The 24,702-nt window shown below is 34.2% G+C and overlaps 2 protein-coding genes across 2 annotated transcripts; one reads left to right on the forward strand and one right to left on the reverse strand.

The window, feature by feature from the left end:
- The first annotated feature begins 4,152 nt into the window (after positions 1 to 4,152).
- On the forward strand, positions 4,153 to 6,669 carry LOC103973936 (alpha-humulene synthase-like). Its single transcript, XM_065115582.1, has 5 exons — positions 4,153 to 4,281; positions 4,475 to 4,635; positions 5,506 to 5,641; positions 5,835 to 6,089; positions 6,541 to 6,669. Exons 1-5 carry the CDS (start codon positions 4,153 to 4,155, stop codon positions 6,667 to 6,669), a joined length of 810 nt encoding a protein of 269 aa, XP_064971654.1.
- A 12,376-nt stretch (positions 6,670 to 19,045) lies between these two features.
- On the reverse strand, positions 19,046 to 24,134 carry LOC135617576 (casein kinase 1-like). Its single transcript, XM_065117952.1, has 10 exons — positions 23,499 to 24,134; positions 23,357 to 23,397; positions 22,631 to 22,700; positions 22,399 to 22,547; positions 22,179 to 22,274; positions 20,707 to 20,777; positions 19,784 to 19,845; positions 19,643 to 19,706; positions 19,465 to 19,549; positions 19,046 to 19,341 (listed from the first exon to the last, which is right to left on the reverse strand). Exons 1-10 carry the CDS (start codon positions 23,572 to 23,574, stop codon positions 19,186 to 19,188), a joined length of 870 nt encoding a protein of 289 aa, XP_064974024.1. The 5' UTR covers positions 23,575 to 24,134; the 3' UTR covers positions 19,046 to 19,185.
- Between the last annotated feature and the right edge of the window lie 568 nt (positions 24,135 to 24,702).

The following is a 24,702-nucleotide window of genomic DNA, read 5'->3' on the forward strand; positions in this document are numbered from 1 at the left end:
ATCCCTCCTATTTATAGAGGCCCCCTATCAAAACCTAATGGATCCTCCCCTAGTGGGTATTCGATCTGCATCTAATTACCCAAGCCTTTTAGATTAGTGGATCTCTATCCAATAATCTCTGATGGGCTCTTATTGGATCTCGTCCATGCGATCCAATAATTTAGGGGCTTATTAGATATCCAATAAGATAGGGGCTCTAGCAGATATCTCATATCCGAACCTCTACTCATCGCAATGCCTACCAAATGTGTGTGACCCTCTAGGCCCAATATCGAGCTGACCATGAGTCATACATGTCAGAACTCCTTCTAACTTAGTGAATTATTATCTCTATAATAATTCACTTGACTCATCGACTACGGACGTACTAGGCTACTACGCCGTAGTCCCCAAATGATACAGGGGAATCCAATCCATTAGATCTGTCTGTCCTTAGTTACCGTGTACCTATAGTCCCTCATCTATCTAATATCCCAGAGACCGTATATCGAGCATGGTGCTGCCAAACCCATACGGTTTCTACTTAAGTCTCGCTCTAATTGGATTCTCCTAGAGAACTCTTTCTCTCTCAACCTGAATGACTCTGGCCAGGGATTTGTCTGAGCAAGAACACATGGGATATTTCTCTCATGACGTCGAGAGTGGATGATCCTCTATCGACACTCAATAGCCCTCATAAAGTCGACTGCCACTCCCAATTACCAACTATACTAGATCTGGGACATCCAAACCTATAAGTCTGGTATCAAAGAGTGGAGCACACATACAAGACATCATTGGTGTCTCAAGTCTAAGGACTAAATACACCACTAGGATTATAGAATTGCTGTCTGACAATAAGGCATCATCAACCATCTAGCATTCCAAAAACGGATCAATCAGTGAACTCATTCTCCAATGAGCACCTGTACTATACCCCTAGTGTCCCCACACGAGTAGCTATGAGACCAGCTGCATCCATTATATGGACGGGTATACAGCACATCAGTCTATCCGGTTATCATGATGTTCCTCTCGAGTAAGATATGACCGGGATTATTTAGGATCTGTGTTTAAAGGTGAATCGGTCTTATTATTATGATCTCATCACGATCCGATTCTCATTGCACGGATCCAAGGACATCACAATATATACATGCATATATGCAATAATCAATATAAAGTGATAAATACCAAAATATAATAAGCAAAAAGATTCCGTGTCAAGTCACACGTGTCATCACTCACGTGATTGGTTTGCTGGGCACCTATGATTAACAAAATCAGCATTTTTTAATAGAGTTCTTGAAGAAAAAGAATATATTCAACAACCCCCTAGTTTTATTATTTATGAATAAGAAGATAAAATATATAAGTTAAAGAGAGCTTTTTATGGGCTTAAACAAGCCCCACGAGCATGGAATTCTCGAATAGATGCTTATTTTATTCAAAATAATTTTTTTAAATGTCCATATGAATATGCTATATATACGAAATCTAACTCTGATGGATATAACTGACTTGGGCTTAATGACTTATTTCCTCGATTTTAAAGTTATACAAGACAATAGAGGAATTTTTATCTCACAAGAAAATTATACAAATGAGGTTCTAAAGAAGTTTTCTATGGAAGATTGTCATCCTACATATACACCTGTTGAATATGACACCAAGTTAATCAAGGAAGGTAAAGGTAAATACGTTAATCTAACTTATTATAAAGGTCTAGTTAGATGTTTCAGGTATTTGACATGCACTCGACCTAATATACTATTTTGAGTTAGTTTAATAATTAAATATATGAAAGTTTCTAAGACATCTCATTTAAATATCGTTAAAAGAATTTTATGATATATTAAAGGAACAATTGAGTATGGAATATTCTATTCATCATCTAAAGGTTGGAGCTCATCGGATATAGTGATAGTGATTGGGCCAGAAGTTATAATGATCAAAAAAGTACAATTGAATTTGTATTTTAGTTTGGTGAAGCTACATTCACTTGGTCTTCAAAAAAGCAACAGATCGTTGCTCTATCAAATTGTGAAGCAGAATATAAAACAGCTTCTTCTAGTATTTATCATGCAATCTAGCTAAAAAGATTACTCCAAGAATTTCATATGTCATACGAGAAGTCAACTAGGATTTACGTTGATAACAAATTAGCTATTGCTTTAGCTAAGAATCCAGTCTATCATAAAAGATCGAAGCATATCGACACAAGATTTAATTTTATAAGAGATCATATAAAAAATAAAGAAGTGGAGCTACATCATGTCAAGACAAGTGAACAAGTGACCGATATACTTATAAAACCTCTTAAATTTAAAATATTTCAATAACTTAGAAAGAAATTTGGCATGTTAGATGAAATAAGTTTAAGGGGAGAGAATGTTGGAATTAAACTTATTCAAGTATCATAAAGATATTAATTTTATCAAAAGAAAGGTTCATTACATCATGAGAGAGATTCATTACATCAAGAGGAAAAAATAGATTAAATATTTATGAAAGGAAAAGTCAAATTGGTTATTGGTACTTGAAAATTTTGTTAAAAGAGAATGATTCATTTTGAATATAATTAATGTAATATATTTTTGGAACTATATAAACCTCATATGTTAAGTCATGAAATATATAGAGTTTCTGTAAAGAGTTTTTTAAGAGAAATATAGAAGATTGAAGCTTGTCCTACTTTTTCTCTGTTTGATAACTCTATCCCTTTTTCCTATCAAGTTCAACACTCTTATAAACGTTCAAGAGCGAGAAGAAACCAACCCGATTCCAGGTTTGCCTTAATAATTTTGAATATTCCAAGGATAAATCATAGCATATTTAGTTCTAACCATTTTATCTCCTATACTATCAATGATGGAAAGATATTGGCCTCTATTGAGCTTGAAGTGTATATTTCATAAGAAAGGAAGAACCACAATCGACACAGAAAGTATCTAGGATTGCTAATAATATTATTCAAAATATCATTATCTATCCAAGAGTCGCTTAAGCTGCATCTTGTGGTCTAAATCACTCATCTTGTGGTCATGCTATGTGATAGGGGTAATATTTGTTCCAATACATACTCAATATGTGACAGCCCAACCCAGGTTAAACCCATTATAAAAAACCCTCCATATAAGAAGAAATGAAAGTCGATGACTATTCACTAGGATTACTCCATACTTGTAGGTAAATAGTTTGAGTGTCAGAAGGATCAGGTCGAGAAATTCATCTAACCTTAATCTTTGTACATGTCAGAAGGATCAGATGGAGAAATCCATCCAACCTTAATCTTTGTACCGATTGATCAGGAAGCATGCATTCGAATCCACTGTAGGACTTGAGGAGCGTGCAAGTCTTTCGTCAACCAACTTAGACCTTTGAAATGCCCACAGTTACTGCCACAGGCGAAGCCGGATTTATGCTAGTCTCATCAAATGGACCATGGCATCACAATTCGGATTTGTTGCCATTTAGTCACTCAAACCAAATATGGAACAATTGATATGGCAGATAAAAAACATGAATAACAGAGAGCGACACAAGAGGCAATAAAACACAAAAAGAACTGAATCCTTACGTCTCTTCCTATCTTATGTCGATGGCGCCCATGCGTGGAAACCAATTGGCATTTGTAACGCTTACGTCTCTTCATATCTTTTGTAACATGCGTCTCCTTTACAACATCAATGCCACCATGATCAAAGATTATAGACCGAGGCAACAAAAATCAAAAAGACCTGCACATGTTTTATCCTTACGTCTCTTCATATCTTACGTCGATGATGGAAACCAATTGGCATATGTAACGCTAACGTCTCTTCATATCTTTTGTCGGTGGCTATGGAAACCAAATTGACACATTTGTAATTCTTGCGTCGCTTCCCTATCATCATGAAGTTGATATTTATTTTTGTTAGAACAGATACAGCCGACTTCAATTTTGATAGTATGAACTGTGAGCAGAGATATATGATGATAATATCTTTTCTCTTTTGCGTCGTGTGAAACTAGGTTTAATAGGTAATCTCCACAAAGTGGAGGAGAGTCGTGGCTCGTATTTGTCTTCCTCCTGAACAGACGAAGATGTTGTGTCCTCATAAATTCCAACACAAACCAGCAGGCTCTCCGTCGCCACCTCGCATGTTTAATTAGTCTTCACATAAAATAAGAATGGAGAGTCTGATTCTGCAATCACTTGTTCCAGATGATGAGCTGATGGTTCGCAAGTCTGTAAGCTATCGTCCGAGGGTTGGGGCCGACTACTTTATCCAACATGGCCAGTCCGTCACTCCAACATCGGTATGTAACCCGGCCATCCTATTTGCCAAAAATGTTTCCAGTTTTCGGCAAGAAGGTCACCTGTAAAGAGGGGTGTTGATAATTTAGCTCCAGCTAAATAGCACTCATGCTTAAACTGGTCCTTCATCGACATAGTTGGGGTTTCCTGCGGTTTCAGTACCGTGAAAAAACTCCCTTTTCTCGTCTATTGCAGGAGGAGTGTGATACAAGGATAAAAGAGAGAGCTGCGGAACTGATGGAGCAGATAAGAAGCATGTCCATGGATCCTACTGACATCTTGCAAACTATGAATTTGGTCGATTCAATCCAGCTTCTTGGATTGGATTATCGCTTCGAGAAGGAAATAAGTGAAGCGTTAAACCATATCCATGATGCCCATATTGACGACCATGTTCTTTGCGACACTGCTCTCCGATTTCGACGGTTGACCATGGGTTATGTCTTGTTGGGAAAAAACATACTTCTGAATTTTGGACTCCAATTTTAAACCACCATTAACAACGCAAGTGTCTCTCCACCTCGAGACACCTCTCTGTAGAAGAATGATGCCAAGAAGATGCCACCCTGGAGCTTGCAAAGTTGGACTCCAATTTGTTGCAATCTCTTCATCACGAGGAACTTAAGAACATCACCAAGTAAGCTCCTCCTCACTTCTGAATTCCTTGGAGCTATATTTCTTCTGAATTTTCATAAAGAAAAAAGATACAATCAAGTTGCAAATGTAAACAAGTGCAGGCTAATTGCTGAGATTGGTTCCTCCTCCCACCAAACTTAAATATCAAACTTAAATTGATATGTAATGCTATTTTGATTTGTGAACGGTGGTGGAATGATTTAGCCCTCTCAAAAAATCTTAGTTTTGCTCGAGATCGATTGGTGGAATGCAACTTCTCGATCCTGGGAGTATACTTTGAACCCTGCTATTCTCGTGCACGAGTGATAATAACCAAAGTGATTGCCCTTACTTTAATTTTGGATGACATATATGATGTTTATAGGACATTGGAGGAGAGTCAACGACTAACTGAGGCAATTCAAAGGTTCGTAAATCTCATATACATGGACTATCATGGCTCAACAGATGATAACAAAAAGTGCCACTAATAATATCACATAATAAAATAAAATATCGCATGATAGTTTTAGTCATTGTGTATAGCAAAATAACAACATGTATGTTTATGTTCTATTTTTCTAAAGATGGTGAAACTAATACATATGCAGGTGGGACATGAAGGTTGTTCATCAATTACCAGAGTACATGAAGGATTATTATCTAAAGCTAATCCACACCTTTGAAGAGTTTGAAGATTTATTGGCTTCCGGTGAGAAATATCACATAACCTATTTGAAGGAAGTGGTGAGTGATGAGATTATAAGGTTCTTCTTATTTTCACTTTTATTAATTAGCATTACATAAGCAAAAACAAATCCACTAATGGCCAATACAAAGAATATGCATTTCAAATGCGACAGTATTGAACTTAGATTGTCCAACTCGTAGATGCTACTCATACAATACGAACATTAAGAAATGGTTTTGTTTTACTTAGGTACAGATGAAAGATTTATCTAAAGCTTATTTTGAGGAATCCAAATGGAGAGATCAACGTTACGTGCCAACTTTGGAAGAACATCTACGTGTTTCCCTAATTAGTGCAGCGTATCCTATGCTCGAATGTGCTTCTTTTGTTGGAATGGGAGAAATAGCAACTAAGGAGGCATTTGAGTGGATTACTAGTTTCCCAAAGATTGTCCAAGCTTCTGCAATAATTTCTCGTATCATGGATGACATTACTTCACATGAGGTATGGTCATACCATAATCTCCTCTAATTTTATCATATAAACATTGTTCATAGTAAATTTGCATTGATTTCTCTCATAGTAGAAACATGAGAACATCAAAAAAATAACATACCTTCTTGAATTAGATGAGATGGAACATAACTGAGGTTTAATAGGTAATCTCTCAAGGTTGTCTTCAATATTCCTTCTATTTTTCACCTGAAAAATATTTCTTGTGTCACTCAATTGCACTATCAAAGTTTTGCTGAACCCCTTAAAAAGAATAATATATTACCAAATACAGTACAAACGAAAAATCTCATCTGTAGATTCCTAAATTCCTCTCATCTACCACTTGTTATCGATAGTAGTCTAATAATTTGTTTTAATATGAGGAACATGTAAATCCTGAAAAGATCCCTCAGAATTCAATTTGTAGATCATTCATTTTCTTTTCTCATGAAATTTGCAGCTGGAACAAACTAGAGCACATGTTGCCTCCACAGTCCAATGCTACATGAAAGAGCACGGAACAAATGTGCAAGTGGCTTGTAAGAAGCTCCAAGATCTAGTTGAAGATGCATGGAAGGATATAAATTAAGAGTGCCTCAATCCAACTCTATTCCCCATTGCTTTACTTGAAAGGACTGTTAATTTTTCACGAATGATGGAAAATATATATAAGCATGTCGATGGATACACCAATTCCTCCACAAAGATGAAGTACTTCATCTCTTTGTTACTCGTACATCCTATTCCAATTTGACTGTATGAGGATGCTTACTCCTTTTATTAATCCTTTATCCTGAAATATATTTAAGCTTTTATAAACTAAAAGCTGCACGTGTAATGAATGTTTACTGCAATGGCGGGAAGATCAAGCCAATATTATCCATGGAAAAATAAATGCTTGCTTAATAGTTCAAAGCAATTTGCAAGTTGTTGGTTAAGTCTTGTTGGTTTAGCTAAATGATAATTACTCTATGTAAGATCTTGTTGACCTAGTGCTTGCCCACTTGAGAAAGGCTCTTGAAGTTGTTGTGTCGGATAGAGTTGAAATTGTAAAGTGAGATAGGAAATTGAATGGATTTGATTCAATTGAATTGAATCACAATCTTGATCCAATTTGATAGGCACAAGTGAAATTGGGCCCATGTATTTTGTAAAATTGAAATTGTTGTTCAAATCCAATACTCTAGTCATGCTTCTTGTAAAAAATATTTCGTTAAATATCAAAATTTTTAGAATGATTATGAGGAGGTCAAGCATATCATTAATCAGTCTTTGAAATTTCTGTTTAGTCCTTTTGATGCCCTTTGTCTTGTTTTCTCAAAACCTTGGTAGGGTTAGGGGTGAGCTTTCTTATCGGAACAAATATTATTTGGGTGGACTTGGATCTCTCCTGTTTACCACGCCATAGATTGTGGCCCTTAAGAGGGATGAGGTTAATTCTTCTTTGAGTCAAAACCAGCATCCCCATCTATTTGTCTTACCCAAATAGTATGGAACTCTTCTTAGGCAGATTAACACTAAATAGAGGGACAATTTTACGTATTATCACAACCTTATTTCTATTTGTAGATGGAAAATTTTCATTAGTCATATTTTAGAGATGCTATTTTTCTCTTTTTATCAATTTTTGAAATGATTCTCATTTTATGTCTCTTGGTATTTCTTCTAGGCCTTCCCTTAATGTGCGTTTCAATAGTGATAGAAATTCCATTATTAAATCCTTTTCTATGGATGAAATTTTTGGGGTCTTAAGAGATCTATTGACAAGGGTAAAAGAAGGTTTTTTACTATCAAGTTTTATAAAAAAGAATGGGAAATCATTAAGGATTTTGTATCTATGGCTATTAAATGATTTCATGATTGGACTGTTCTCTACATGAAATTTAACTTTATTTCATTTTAATTTTTATTGACCTAGTTGGGCTAATATTTAATTTAAATTTAAGAATTGTCCATTCAAAATAGAATTGACTAGTCTAATTTAGGGTGGTGCCATACGGAATAAAAACCATAAATTATAATTTTTTATGGTTTTATTATATAATATATTCATAAAATTTTTACTTATTAAAAAAACATAACAAGTGCTAATATAAAATTTTATTTACTATCCGTCCCACTTAATTTAAACCTCATATATAAAGATTATGATTTCAATTCTGTTTGACTCCAAAAGAAATGATGTATAATGATATCAGTCTAATATTTGTACTATAAAGAACAACAATTATATGTCATTAATTTTTTTCTATGATTGCATTAGCTGGATTATCTAGATCTATACGATAATGGAGAGTGATTCAATGTACTTTTGTCCTTGGATTCGTTGGATAATGGATTGAGATTGTCAAGGTTATCATATCCTTGAAAGACAACGAGGAATAATTACAAACCTGTCTCTATTCATCACTAGATTGGATCAAATGAAGTTTATCTAACCTTAACCTGTTTATTAAAAAGCTCCCACAAGTAAGATAGTAGTCAATTGGATCTTGATACCTTTATCTGGAATGAGAATGTATGTCCGATCACATCAATCTAATTTCTGAAGAAGAAAATAAAAAATATTAAAAACCTTCCCATCATCCACATTGCCTGCATGATTCATTTAATCTATGTCCACGTCAGTTGGATCAGATCTACATGGATGAATGTGATTCATGGTAGAAAAATAAACCATAATAACGTTACAAATATAATTTATCGTATCAATTTAGAAATATAACTAAAGCATGAGCCAATTGTATCATGTGTATTATATAGGGATGAATTAAAAAATAATATAATAATTTCATAAGTCTATAAAATATTGTTCTTGAAAGTCGAGCTAAACAAAATTGGACTTAGAAAATAATTTTTGTTACTTTAATACCATTTTAGAAAACATAACAAGTACTAATATAATATTTTATTTAGTACACATCTCGTTTAATTTAAATCTCATGTATAAAGACTATGATTTTAGTTTTTTTTACTCCAGGATGTACAATGACATCAATCTAATATTCTGTACTACAAAGCAAAACAATTATATTACTTCCCCATCATTAATTTTTTCTATGATTGTATCAGCTGCATCACGTAGATCTATATGTTAATCGAAAGTGATTCATTGTACTATTGTCCTTTGGATTGGTTGGAGACGTGTTGAGATTGTCGAGAAGGATAGTAGCCAATCACATCAATCTAGTCTACTTTCTCTAGTGATTACATCAGTCTAATTTCTATAAAGAAAAATAAAAAATATTATAAACCATCCCATCATCCACATTGCTTGCATAATTCAATTAATCTATATCCACATCAGCTGGATCAGCTCCACATAGCTGAGTGTGACTCATTGGACGTGTTGCCCAATCTTGTCCTAGAAAAACGAATCATGATACCCTTATAAATACAAATTATGGCAGCAATTTAGAAATGTAACTAAAACATAAGCCACTTGTATCATGTGTATTATATAGGGATAAATTAAAAAAATAATATAATAATTTTATAGGGCTATAAAATATTTTGCTAGAAAGTCAAGCTAAATAAAATTGGAGTTAGATAGCATTTTTTGTTTATATATGATCAGAATATTGAAAGAAATACATTGATTTGGTAATAAAGAAATCGTAATGGTGTTTAGAATGTACAGGATGAGGCTAAAAAATGTGGGTGTTGGTTCTATGAAGGAAACAACTATTAGTGTACGGTTATGGCCAACAACGGCAGAAGTCTTCGGGACTTCTTTCTGAAAATAATTAATTATTTTTAAAATATTTTTATTTTAGTTTTAGAATGAAAGCCTTAAAGATGGATAAAACACCATCATAGGACCTCATAAAATTATGAGACCATCAAGCTTATTATCTCACTACTTCAATCTTTCTTGTAGTAGTAATGATGTTGCAAACCACACTTAATCCAAATTTCATCAATTACGATAATATTAGCACTCTTTCTTCCTATATGCAAATTGCCTAGCTTTCTACATAACTTTTGAGAGAAGGGAAAGAGAATAGTAGAAGTAACTAAGAGTACTTTCAATCTACAGTGGTTTGAATTGATCCAAAAACCTCTATTTATATTAGTTAAAAGATAAATTATAATTTTTTAAACAATGAAAAGAAAATTTATCACATCCTAATAAATTTTTTCATCTTCATCTATTTATTTTAATCTAAATTCTTATCTAATCCTAACTATTTGAATTAATCTTATCACCAAGAAGTAACTGCAGCAGCTTGGCAGCTCTAGTATGGCATCATTTCTTATTGCATCCTCTTGGTAGATGGAGATGTATTTTCATCTGTAGAGAGATGTCTCAGGATGTCAGCCGATTTCCTGCGAAAGCCATTGCTTCATCAAGTGTAGTCTCCCATATTGGGTCCGGTCCATAGGTGAGCTTGGACCAGAGGATTTGCACATTGACCCTAAATCTAATATTAAAAATAAAAAATAAAACATATGTGCAAAGTGGGAGGTATGGAAAGATTGGCGTGCGAGCAGCAGCGGCTCTCGAGAAAATGAGCAGAGAAAAAGTCAAAGATTTTGAGATTTTTGTTAGATGAACGAGTGGTTAAACTTCACCGTTTTGACTCAAATTTTATGTTAAGGATCTTTGTAATAAGTTTTATCTTAAGGATATCGATCTATAATTTATCATCTCTAAGATGCTTTCCTTTTATACTCATTTTGTAATATCTTAATTTTTTTTTCATGAAATTCATATATTATGATGATGATATGTTAATGTTGAACAATATTCTTGATGTTACCATGATCCTCTGATTATTCTAGAGAAGACTTATTATAAATATATTATCATTATTGGTGATAGTAAAAGTTTGAAGTGGATCACGGTCCCATGATTTTTCTCGTATTGGGTTTTTCACATAAAAATTCAGTGTCTTAATTTGTGATTGATTTATTATTCTACTATTTATGCTGCTTTGGTTACTATTTACTTTTGATAACAAATTGGTATTTTGGTAAGAAACCTATTTTGAGTCCGCCCTTCGTTCTTCTTAAGTCTACCCTTCGTTCTCCTTAAGACCGCCGACTGTTGGCAGATCAGCAAAGGCTACCGCAGTGAGAAAGATGAGGATTGGCCATGGAGCCTCTTAGGATACAATCTTTTCTTGCTTTAATCTTTCTTCTTCTTCTTGCACACAATATGAAATGAACTCATTAGGAGACCATTTGTTCCTTTGGCAGTTATAACTAACCTTAAACTGATTGAATTGTGTAGAGAGATATCAAAACCAAATGGACAAGTAAGTCCTCTGATAGGCTAAGCTTTAATGCTTTAAGCTTAGAAGCAAGATGAGACATTTCCATGGTATATTCCCTTATATTTCCTTTCCCATTGTATCTCATGGTAAACAAGCTTTGAAGTAGAGTGCTTGTTTCCGCCTTATCGTTTTTAAGAAAACGTTTTTCTATTTCGGTAAGAAAATCTTTAGCCTTAGTAATTCCTTCGGATAGCACACCCCTAAAGGCTTCTGGAATGCTACACTTAATGATCATAAGACTCATGCGATTAGACTTGTCCCACTTCTCATATAGTCTCCTATCATCATGTATTTTCTGTAAGAGAAGCGGGTTGGTATTCTCTTAGTGCAAGGTCTAGATCCATGCATCCCAAAACGATCAGAATATTTTCTTTCCAATCCTTAAAGTTACTTCCGTTTAGAACTGGTACAGAACTGAGGTTAGCAGATATTGTTGCAAGAGAACCTAAATAAGAGAATAATAGACAACCAAAAATTATGCTCATATTTATTACCATAAACTTAAGTAAATTCAAATAGTGATATAACCTATCTCAAGATACCAAGTGCAATATTAATATCTTGTCTTTGGACTTCAATATTAATTGCTAGTGGTAGTCTTGCTGTAATGATCAAATACTGATAATAAGGCATGTCCAATGAGAAACCCACCTATAAATTGATTTATCATTTATATGTGTAACTTTATAATTATCACGTGTTTACCATTATAGGTATGTATAAAATCCTGCTAGTGATTAACCTTTCTTTGGGCCGGGTAATTACCGCATGGATGTAAATACACACTATATTTAATATTTTCATGAGAAATGTTATATATGAGAGGTCACTTTCACGACTTCAAACATTAATTTACTCGATCTAATATTAAACAATCACTAATTGAATTTGAACCATATTAGTCAAATTGGCTTGATCTTAATTTGTTGACTAAAATATTTAAAGAATGTAAATTATTCAATTTATGTCAACAAACAACTTTATAGAACCAATATTATATTTATACCAACATAATATTACAACAATATTATTAAACCAACATAATATTGCAACAATATAATTAAATCAACATAATATTTCAACAATATCTAATTAATTAAATTCATATTAATTAGATAAAATCTCAAAAAAATTTAAAAATTATGTCTTTTAGTGCAAAATTGAATTTAAATATTTCGAAAAGGAAATGAATGAAGAGGAAAAGACATTCCAAAATTTAAGTGATATAACATCAGAAAAAAGGCACTGAACTGAATGTGAAGCTTGCTATAGCATAATTATATAGAACCATCAACTTTCCCAATGATGATAGAACCAAATCACTTCAAAATAGCATAATTACATAAAATCATCATCTTTCCCAACGATGATAAAACCAAATCACTTTAAAATACTGATGAAAACATCATTAAAATACATGAAAAAATAAGCCTAGATGTTCATCAATTATTGTAGGATAGCTCTGATACATATTGTTAGGTTCTTTAACATATCAAATATGGATCAAATAATTATTTTATAGAATCAAAACTAAATTTTGGTTCAAAAACAAACTTACTAGATCCAAAACAATGGATTAAGAATGTTTCCATAAAACTTATTAAATCCATTATAATATGCATGAAATTCTACAATAATTAAGAAATATATTAACATGGAAGCGTACCTGATGAATCCATTAGAGTATTTTCTAAATTAATTGGTGATTTGGTCTTCCAATTGTAAGTATCCTTAAGAACTTTAGATTTCTCCTTGACGGGTGAATAGAAGCTTCATTCGATACTTACAAGCGGGGACTATAACCTTAATTATAGTCATAACTGATGAATCTATAATTATGATTATATTCATGATTGATGAATCTGTAATTATGCTTCAACAGTTTCATATTCCTAACTTATCTCGTCATTAAGTTAGAAATATGACTGATGGTATCCACACAATTAATTTTCATAATAATAATTATGTCCCTTAGCCAAATAATTTTATTTTAATTTGATCACTTTAATTTTAGCTAATAAAATATAATGACTTAACATATTTAATTATACATGATCCTTAAAATTCTAACAGGACTTCCCTTTGATCTTACTACTTTTTGTCTGATGCTAAGGATAATAATTGTAACCATTTTTTGAAATAATATAGTTTCTAATTTTTTTGGAAAAAAATATTATGTATATTAAAGCGCAATGTGATAGCAATGGGAAGCTCTAGCTAGTGAAATCTATGCAAGTCGTGTTGTTATAGAGGCTCTACATTTACGTATATACATATGTTTCTTGCTTAATGGTTCAAAATAATTCGTGCAGCGTTTATTTAAGATTATATATCCTGAGTTACCACTCTTTTTCAGATGCCATTGTCTACTAATTATTTGAAACCAATATTGCATTGAAATAGATCTGCAAGTGAGGAAAGGGGACAGATATGGCAATGAGACAAGTGGCATGAGAAAATTCATGTACAACCAAATAGTTACTAGCCTAAGATCAGAAGAAGAAGAAGAATTTTCCTTGCCAAATATACATGTTCAACAGCAACATCTTTGTGAGAGGGAAGCCATAGAGAGAGGTCACGAGTCACGAACAAAAATTTTCCTGGTGATTGATGCGAATAAAAAATAATTATTTTTTGACAAAATGGCACACGCTTTTGGATTTGCCCATGCTCAAAATAAATTGTCAATAGCATTTTATTCGACGTGAATTAGATAATTTGAGATGCAAGCATATGTCACAGCAGACAACCTTCTATGTTGATCCTGATGCCAGATTTGACAGCCATGCAATAATAACATAATTACGGCAATTGCTCAACCCCTATAAACACCGAACCATGAGGGCTTCCTCTCTCTCACAATTCCACAAGGCAACTCTTTGCTATATATATCGTCGAGTGACTAGGGGTGGAGACCATGAGCTCTGAGTGCCTCGTCGCAAGCGTTGTTGAGGAGGTCTCTCGAAAGACCTCAGGCTACCATCCCAGTGTTTGGGGTGACTACTTCATTACGCATGTCTCACCCTCTTCCGAAGCTCAGGCATGCATCTAAGTGCAACTAAACTTTTGTGTGACTTCTACATTACGCAAGTCTCATCCTCTTCTAAAGCACAGGCATTCATGAAGAGTGCGACTAATCTTATCTATAGTTTTTCCAGTAAATGCTAATGCTTCTAATGCCTGAACTAAAAATGAAGTTTCGTGAAAATGCAATGTGCACAACTTGCTAGCTGAGCAAATTCTGTGCATCTATTAAAATCAAACATAATTCGGCCTATCTGCAAGAAGTGGGCCGATTGCTTCATATGGTCGGGAATACCTGCATTTGTTTTATCATTCTGCGTTGCAAATTGATGCAGGACAATCATGCATGGATGAAGGAAAGATCAAGAGACATAAGGGAGCCAATAAAGAGCATGCTGCATAACTACAGTGTTTTACTGCAGACCATGCAATTGATCGATGCCATCCAAATCTCGGAGTGGACTATCATTTTGAGAAAGAGATAAGCCAAGCATTAAGAAAAGTTTATGATGCAGATTTTAACACCCATTGTCTCTACGAGGCCGCTCTTCAATATCGACTACTTAGACAACATGGATATAACATATCTCCATGTAGTGTTCTTCAATCTTTGAGAGTGTAAGAACATATAAGCACCGAACACTCCTATATGATGAAAGAAATAAATGTCACGTTAGACTAGCTTTAGTTACATTTGGTTTGGCAATCCAAAATGAAGTTTGACGCCGGATCGATTAATCATTTTGATGACAAGATCTGCAAAATTGACTTAAAGAGGCTTGAGCAACTATTGTTACTAAATAGTTCGTGGTAGACAAGATTTCTGTTATAATTCACCAAATAGTCTGTGGTAGACGTGAATACACAGCTTCGTACTGCAGATGCTTTTAACAAGTTTAAAGATGAGGCAGGAAGTTTCATGTCTGACTTGAAGGGTGATGTGGAGGGACTATTAAGTTTATACAACGCAGCCTACCTTGGAACACATGGAGAGACAATACTTGACGAAGTCATTTCTTTCACAAGACGTATACTTACCTCTATGTTAAGTGATCGATGAAAGTGTGTCTTTCCCTTGAGACACCTCTATTTCGAAGTACGAGAAGGCTCTTGACAAGAAACTACTTCTCCATCTACCAAGAGGATGCAGCACAAAATGATGTGTTATTAGAGCTTGCGCCAAGCTAGATTTCAATCTAGTCCAATCGCTTCATCGCGAGGAGCTTAAAAGCCTCTCCATGTAAGTTTTTTCTCTTTTCTAATACTGTCTCTGGTTTATTCTAGTAATTAATGCAAAATCATCAACTCATACTTGATATGGACTTGTATTTAGAGAAACCAAATAGTCGTTATCATCATCCGTAGCGAACTTGCAACAAAAATGAGATATATTTTTTGTTATCATAGGGTTAACTCATCAACATTTTAAGTCCATCATGTTGATAATTAATTAGTCATTTTAGTGAACATTTCACTCGTATTGTATTTATTTGGAGAGAGATTAGCCCTCTCAATTGATTAGTTTTACAGTTTAGCTAATATAATTTTACTTATTAAAAAAAAGTCATTTTAGTGAACAAGTGGTGTGGTTTGAGATGATGAAATATGTCAAATTTTACCAAAACCTGAATACAACTAGCCATACATATGTCAAATTCTATCACAAAACCCCTAATTTAAATGACTATGATAGATTTCCTTATCCCATAAGTTAAATAGGATTAGTAACACAAGTTATTGAATCGAGGATTGCCCTTTACAAAATGACAATGACTAAATAGTTAGCCGTGTCGGTGACGTTGCAGCTGGAGCAAGAAAGAGGACACACTGCTTCCACAGTAGAATGCTACATGAAAACAGTAAAGCACGGATGCAAATGAGGCATGCAAGAAGCTGCAGGTGTTGGTCCAAGATGCATGGAAGGATGTGAACAAGGAATGTCTCGATCCAACTGCAGTCCCCATGCCTTTTGCTCGGAAGATTAATTAACTTGTTACGATCCATGGCAGACGTATACAATTATAAATCGACTCATATACCCACTCCAACACTACCATGAAAGACCGTATCACTCTGTTACTTGTCCAACGCGTTGCTGTTTGATTGAAGTTGTACGTTCCTATGACTGCTATCCATACTAGAATTTTCTGCAGGAGTGAGTTACTGCTCGACATCATTACGCTTAAGCACTTGCATACGAAATAAAGGTCTCTATATCAGTATCATTTTAGCGGCTCTGAGTAGCTGTAGCAAACAAAGCTTAATGCAAGATCTTGTAAACCATATTGCAGTCATAAAAATTGGAAGAATTTCTTCTTTCCTAAATGATCGAAGGTCGTTTTTGACGATTTATGTTCGAGATTAATCTTCTATGAATGTTTTGGAATTGTTTCATACACCCACTCTGACACCATATCACATTCTTCCTCGTCTAAAGAAATCTTTCCATCATCATTTCTTTGTAGACCATGTGTTGGGTCCAGCCCATAGGTGGGCTTGGACCATTTGATTTGGTATTTGAGCCCAAATCTGATTTATTAAAAAAAAAAAAATAGTGGCATGCACAACATAAGAAGGCTGCGAATAAAGGCGTGCTAACGGTGGTAAATTTGGATGCACAGAAAATGAACCAAAGAGAGAAAATTAAGGTTACGAGGTTTTGCTAGATGATCAAACAGCTAAACTTTATCGATTTAAGTCCAAATTTTATATAAAAAATTTTGGCAATAAGCTCTATAATCTTAACATACCAATCTATGATTTATCGTATATGATATACATTTTTGTTATACCTAGTGAGACCTAAAATTTTTCTTTCATTGTGGTGATGATGTTATGTTATTGTTGAGTCAAGATCTATATTTTTTATGTTATTATGATCCTCTAATTATTTTGGATAAGACTTATTATAAACATATTATCAGTATTGGTGATAGTGAATATTTGAAGTGGACTACAGTCCTATGGATTTTCCCATATTGGGTTTTCTATGTAAAATTCAATGTCTCACTTTGTGATTGATTCATTGTTATATTGTTTATACTGGTTAATATTTACTTTTGGTAATAAGTTGTTATTTTGATTAGAAATATATTTTGATAAAAAAGAGAGAAAAAAATTATTCTACTATAATAGTTTTTTCCAATAAGTGGTATTAGAGCATCATGTTGTTTGATGCTAATTTTTCTTGTGATTGAAATGAAAGAGTCAAGCGATATGATTAAATTAAACTCATCAAATTATTCTATTTAAATACGTATAATGAAAGATTTACTCTATTGTAAAGATTTGTATAAGTTCATTAAAGTTAAGAAAAACCTTCTACTATGGAAGATAAGGAATGAGAAGTTCAACATAGAAAAGTTATAGTCTATATTAGAAGATGGATGAATATAAATTTACATGAGTATATTTCTGATGAAATTAGAGCTGATATTGTTTGGTAAAAATTTAAAAAACTTTTTACGAAAAAGTTAATAGAAAATAGAATTTTTCTCCTCGTAAGGCTTGTCAATTTAAAGTATAAAGATGATAATAACATTGTTGAGTATATAAGTCTGTTTTAGAATCTTGCAAACAAGCCGGTTGCTATAAAAAATGAATATAGATAATAAGATACAAGGATTGTTACTTCTCAACCCTTTATCGGAAAGTTGAGAAACGTATGTGGTGATAATTTATAACTCCATGTCATGTGAGACTCTAAGTATAAAAATGGTTAAAGATAATTTACTAAATGAAGATGCTAGAAGGAAAGAATAAAGAGAATCTTCTTCTGGTATACTTGTTATTGAAAAACAAAAAAGACGTGAAAGAAATTATAGTAGAAATCTACGTGGTTATAGAGGAAGATCCAAATCTAGAAGATATATCAAGTGTTTTCACTGTAATAAGTTAGGTTACATAAAAAAAGAGTATATGTTTTGAAAACGAGAATAAAATAAAAAAAAATGAAAAAGAGACCAATATAGTTGTCGTGAATGTGATATTAGATGGGCTTGTACTAATTGATTTGGGCATTGAGTCCAAATCTAATTTATTAAAAAAAAAAGGAAATAATGGTTTGCATGATGTGAGAAGGGTGCGAATAGAGGTCAATGGTGAGAATTGTGGTAGCGCAACAAATGAACAAGAGAGAAGAGGAGAGAAAATGAACAAGAGAGAAGAGGAGAGAGAAATTAAGGTTTTAAGGCTTTTGCCAAATGATTAAGCAGTTAAATTTATCGGTTTTAGCTCAAATTTTATGTGAAAGTCCTTGCAATAAGCTTTATAATATTAACGGTACATATTTACAGTTTATCCTCTTCAAGATACTTTTTTGCTATACCCACTTGATGAAACCTAAAATTTTTCTTTCATGAAATTCATCTATGGTAATGATAATATATTATTATTGAGCTAAGATCTGTGTTCTTGATGTTATTATGATCCTCTAGTTATTCTGGAGAAGACTTATTATAAATCTGTTATTATTATTAATGATAATGGAAGTTTAAAGTGGAGGTCATATGTTTTTTTTCGCATTTAGTTTTTTACGTAAAAATTTGATGTCTCACTTTCTAATTGATTTATTATTCTACTCTTCATGCTGCTCTGATTAATATTTATTTTTGATAAAAAAAATTAATATTTTGATGAAAAACCCAATTTCATAAACAAAGATGAAAAAAAATATTTAGTTATAATAATTTTTCCCAGCATCATGTTGCTATGTTTGACGAAATTAAAGGCATCTATGCTTCCTAAATGAACAAAGCTTGCAACTTCATGTTGATGGTCTGTATTCACGGCTCATCTTCATGTCATGTCGTTCCATCAGGTCGAGTTGCAATCTTTTGGACTGCTTGGATGTGCGGTGGACATGAACTGCTGGAATAATCTGGCTTGTCCTCAAATCGCAATGATCGACAGTAATGGAAGTATGATACAAATTCTGATGGATATGACTTGCAAAGTGCCTGATTCACAAAAAAAGGTCCAAAAGTTTTCTCATTCGTCTTCCTTATTGTGCGAATAAAATATAGAAGATGCTGGATAATCAAGTTCTTCATCAAACAGATAAAAAGAAGATTCCGAGTTACCTCTACGGGAGTAAGCATTTTCTTTTCACTAATTCTATCATACTTCTGCTTTTTATTGCCAGCTTTAAGCCCTTGCCAAGGAAGGCTGAGGTAAAGAATGACCATCAGACATATTATGTTAAGTGTCATCAAATTCTATAAATGAAAGTAACAGACAGCACAACAAATTGATGCTAACCTTCCTCTTAAAAAATACATAAGAACATAGCCAAGAGATTCTAAATCATCTCGTCGGCTTTGCTCTGCATGTAGAAATGAAAATGTCAATATGAGTTAGCACAAGATGTATGATATGTGAAATTAGGTGGAAGAAACTCACCAACCCCAAGATGTGTATTAACACTTGCATAACGTGCTGTTCCTGTTAGGTTCTTATTCTCCCTGTAAAGATCATAACATCTTACATAATTAATAAGCAATAACCAATTGCTAAAGAACATTACATGTGTCCATAAAGATATGGAACGCAAGGACTCAAAAACTCAACTCCTGAATATGCATAAGAATCCCATTTTAGAAGTTGTAAATGATATCGAACACATTTGGCAGAAGAAAACAAGAAATAAAACAAGGGCAAGATAGAGAGAACCAAATTAACCACCTTAGCAAATTGGTTATAGAAAGATAGAAACGTCAAAGGTCTGAACTTTGAAGAACTACTCTGCCTTTAAAATATTCTGTCAATTTAATTATTAATAGCCAAAATTTTCTCTGTGTTATGCTTTCCACCTTCTATTGTCTCCTACAGTATATTGTTTCCTTCCAAAATTAAATTCCATACAAAATGCAGATCCAAATTCATCACTTACTCTTGACTTAAATAATTCAGCAGTCCCATATTCATGACTCATCAGCACTTCATTCTTGTTCACAGTATTTACTTAAGATCAGTAACAAACTTAGAAGAATTTAAACTAATCTTAATTACTCTCTTTCCAATTTTCCCTTTTATCTTTCCTTTATGGGTTTGCATCTTGAGGTTAAAAACTGAATGATAAGAGAGATGCATATTTTAGATCATATAAAATCCTTTTCATTTCATGAGTAAGTGGTAACAAAAAGATCAATTACGAAAGGGAAAAAAAATAGTTTTCAAGGTTCTCTTATTTAAAATGCTATCCTGAAATTAGCCTTATTTTCACTACAGTAACAGTTAATTAAAAAACTACCATAAGTAGGCATGAGTTCTTTGCAGGCTGGTAAAGCTTTTATATTAACATGTCAGGACTAAGATATAATTACCTGTACGGTATGTGCTTATGAGTTTGAAGATCCCTATATTTCTTTGCAAGGCCATAGTCAATGATATAAACCTGAGAGTAAATAACAAATGTCAAACAAGAAAACAGAATGAAGAAGACAAAGAACACAGCATAAAACGCTGGGAGTACATGACTAAAGCCATTATTTCATAATTTGGTTTCTCAATCTCTACATAAATGATTGATGTGGTTGCTGTAATTTCAACTTGAGACAAACTAAAACAGATCCCTGCACCTCTATACTATTGCCACACTGGCATTAAAAGATCCCTGATAATGCCCCCATGCCAAAGTCCAAATACCCACTACTCAGACCTTTTGTGTTGTTGTTGACCAAAGCCTTGCCAGACTGTGATCAGTTTTAGGAACAACCAATAGCCTGAAATATCAGATACTATAAACATAATCTGCCTTATAGCGAAGCTATATATAAGCATAGCACCTAACAAACATAACCAACTACAGCATCGACTATGGATGCTTATTGGAATAATGATCTCCACTATATCGCAGTTCCTTTTTCTCTATCCATTAGTAGATGCAAGAGAATAAATGTCTGGGAATCAAGCCTGTTGGTTGGAAATGATATAGGACCTCTCCGATTCACAGTGGATCACTAGAACAAGGTGAGAAGAAAGGAATTGCTGTTGAGCAATACACTAAGGGATACAATCCTATGGAGGATGATGCTACTGAGCATCTGTGTTCATCATCAAATCCATCATCATCATTTTGCCAACCATCACAGACCCAGCCCCTGGACTCCGATGAAAAAACAACCAACCAAAGATTAGTAATAAATGTGCTCATCAGGAACATCCAGGTTGCAGCAAATTAGGACACAGATCAATGGAATATGCTAAAGATTTTTTAAATAAAACAAATTATATATGCTAAATAAGTGCTTCGTCATTCAGATACCTAAAACTAAAGAACTATTCACTCCAAGTGAGTTGTTAAGAAAATCTTTACCTGTGTGTTCTGACTGTATACCTGGTTAGGGAAGTACTAGATATAAATAATCAAGTGAATGGTTAAATGCCATATAAGATGATGGTACAACTACAATCTGCACAGTAATTGGAGATTGTTTTCCTCGATCTTCATAACTTGCCTAATATGAAGTTGGATTGTATGGTATAACTGACATTCCATATTTTTGTATGCACCATATTGAGCATAGTGAGGAAACCACTGGTCAATCAATTGCCAATATCTTTGGTAAAAATGTTCTATCCTAACCTTCAGAAGCGTGTAATATAACTTTTAGGTAAGCACAAGTTGCATTGCCATATTGCATGAACAAATTCAACACCTAACAAGAAAATAAAACATCATAGTATGATTTGAAGTCCAAAAGAACTATCATCACATATTCCTAGAACTAAGCCATCAATCTATCAGTCTGAAGGGCAATTAGTAACTGAAGTTTCCAGTAATTCAATAACATACCTGATTTGCTTTACGACCAAGGCCCATAAGAAAGTTATCTGGCTTTATATCACGGTGCAGAAACCCCTTTGAGTGCATATACTCAACTCGGTTAATCTTTAAAAAGATAAAAAACACAGGTATTATGACATTGCTAGAAAGTCCCATAAGAAAAGTATAAAAAATTAGACGTTAGAAAGGTTAGAGCTACAGCAGACAGGTAACAACGTGGTGCACATACTAATTGATCAGCAAGCATTAGCACTGATTTCAGTGAAAACCTCCGGTTACAGTAGTTGAACAAGTCTTCAAGGCTAGGCCCAAGAAGATCAATGACCATGACATTGTATTCTCCTTCCACACCAAACCACTTTAGATGGGGAATTCCAGCTTGATTAAAACACAAAAATAAAATCATCAATGGCAATGTCCAATCAAACAAGATGAATCATAATTATAGATTAACAACTTACTTCCTCCTTGGAGATGAATATACAACTTTGACTCATAATGAAGTTGAGGATGCTTTGCCTTCACAGACTCCTGCCAATATTAAAGCATAAATGGTAAATTTTCAGATCTCATGTGTTATTAAATAGAATAGCAAAAGTAGATTGCTATAAAGACAAAACTAAAGTACAAGACTATGATCAAGATCATCAGAATCACAAATGAATACAGTACTGAAGCAAACTAGAAAATTTTAATGTACTTTCAGAAACAAAACAGAGCGGTCGGTGCAAGTTTAAAAACTTCCTAAAAGCTAAACCTGCAAACACATATTACACACCAAGGAACAAAATTCACATTAAACTGATCTCCATTGATTACTGAACAAGCAACCATTTCACTCATTAGATTTTCGGAGATGGGACCTAATACGTAACATCCAAGATCAATGGGCTTAATATCATGGAGGATGTAAAAGTTTCAAATATTATGCAACAATGTATACGTTTGTTGCAGGCATTGTGCCACCTTCACACCTTAATTTAATAGACTGTAACATGGTTTCAACTGGTAAACTTGCCAATGTAAACCTAGGGTAGAAGTCATACGTGGAAAACTTTGTAACTTCTCACATAAAAAAATTAGTGTTATCATCGATTCAAATTCAAGTTAAAAAAAAAAAAATAGCCACATATGTCTAGATTTAAAATTTTGAATGTTTTGAATTCAAGCTAAGCAATGATACATACAAGCTTTACCGCCACTTCCTCTCCGCTTTGTATGTTGACACCTGAATCAAATAAACCAAGAAATATGGGGTGAGCATAAGTAGAAGGCAAGGCATGAAAGGAATTTATAAATGATGCACACATATCCAAGAAAATAACATACCGAGATAAAGCTCTCCAAAAGAACCACTACCAATCTTTTTGCCAAGTTTAAATTTTCCGGCCACCACGTGCTCCATAGTTGAAGATCCAAGCCAAATTGACCCAGAATAATAAACTCAGAAAAGAATTCTCCTAATCACTGAAGTTATAAAAGAAAATCCTCCTTCTCTTTCCGCAAATCGCCAGTAATCCCCCTACAACTCACCTCCGCGACGAAATACAACCAGAACTATCTAATCCGCCAATCTAAACACCCCAGAATTCGTATTCCAGGTCCCAAAAACCTACATTACAAGGAATCCGAGTCATCGGGTACCAAATCCTCTAACCAAAGGATCCAACCAAAAAAGCACTATTCCCTACAGCCCACCAAATCGATGCAAATATCCAATCGCCCACAACTCCGATTGAAAACAATCAAATCACCAGCCTTCGACCACCAAATAGGAATCCTAGAAGATCTCACCGACACGAGAGATCCAAGCACCGGTTCTCACGATCGGCGGCCGGCGATTCCAGCAAACGAATGGGCGGATCGAAGATCTGGAGGTCAAAAAAATTCGCCCAAATCTCCACGCAAATCCGTCCCGACGGAGAGCGAACGGGAAGCGAGCGGTACCGATCTCGATAAAGCCGGCGACACAACAGTATCTATTTATTTATGATAAAAAAAGAGTTTGTTACCATTATTTCGGGATTTAATTACTTGCTAATTAGGTGACCTAAGCATGGTTTAAAAGGGAGCAGGAACTCGTTAATCGTCGTTGCCAGCTGTGATGGGCCGGTGTTGTACGATCTCCGCGTACGGGTGATTGATGGAAATGGGAGAGCCACAAATTTCTCCGACACATCCGGCCTTCACCTGCAATCCACCTGCTGTATGATTGGAGGTAGCTTTTAGGTGGGGTCCAACTGTAAGCCCAGTGTCATCTCTGATGCAGAAGCGTAGCGAAACGGAAAGGTGCGAACGCCTGGTGGTGGCGATTAGTTCGCAGAACTTTAGACTGTAAGCTCACCCGACAAAGCTACCTGCTCACTGATTGGGGGTAGCGTTTGAACGTGGGTTTCAACAGAGACCGTTGTTACCTCTGATGCAAAGACGCAGCGAGATGAGAGGTGGAGAGGTGTCGGTGGTGGGAATCGGATCGCAGAATCGAAGGCTAACATGCTGTTTGCAGGGCGGTAATTACGATCTAATTGTAATA

The sequence above is a fragment of the Musa acuminata genome, chromosome BXJ2-7 (assembly GCF_036884655.1).
Source record: "Musa acuminata AAA Group cultivar baxijiao chromosome BXJ2-7, Cavendish_Baxijiao_AAA, whole genome shotgun sequence".
Taxonomy (NCBI): Eukaryota; Viridiplantae; Streptophyta; class Magnoliopsida; order Zingiberales; family Musaceae; genus Musa; species Musa acuminata.

Coding starts and splice junctions, on each gene's coding strand:
- LOC135617576 (XM_065117952.1), bottom strand. CDS start 23,574: ATGGAGCACGTGGTGGCCGGAAAATTTAAACTTGGCAAAAAGATTGGT. Junction 19,846..20,706: donor CATAAGCACATACCGTACAG/GTAATTATATCT, acceptor TGATCTTTACAG/GGAGAATAAGAACCTAACAG. Junction 19,342..19,464: donor AAATGCTTACTCCCGTAGAG/GTAACTCGGAAT, acceptor TTTGTGAATCAG/GCACTTTGCAAGTCATATCC.
- LOC103973936 (XM_065115582.1), top strand. CDS start 4,153: ATGGAGAGTCTGATTCTGCAATCACTTGTTCCAGATGATGAGCTGATG. Junction 4,636..5,505: donor GAGAAGGAAATAAGTGAAGC/GTTAAACCATAT, acceptor ATACATATGCAG/GTGGGACATGAAGGTTGTTC. Junction 5,642..5,834: donor TAACCTATTTGAAGGAAGTG/GTGAGTGATGAG, acceptor TGTTTTACTTAG/GTACAGATGAAAGATTTATC.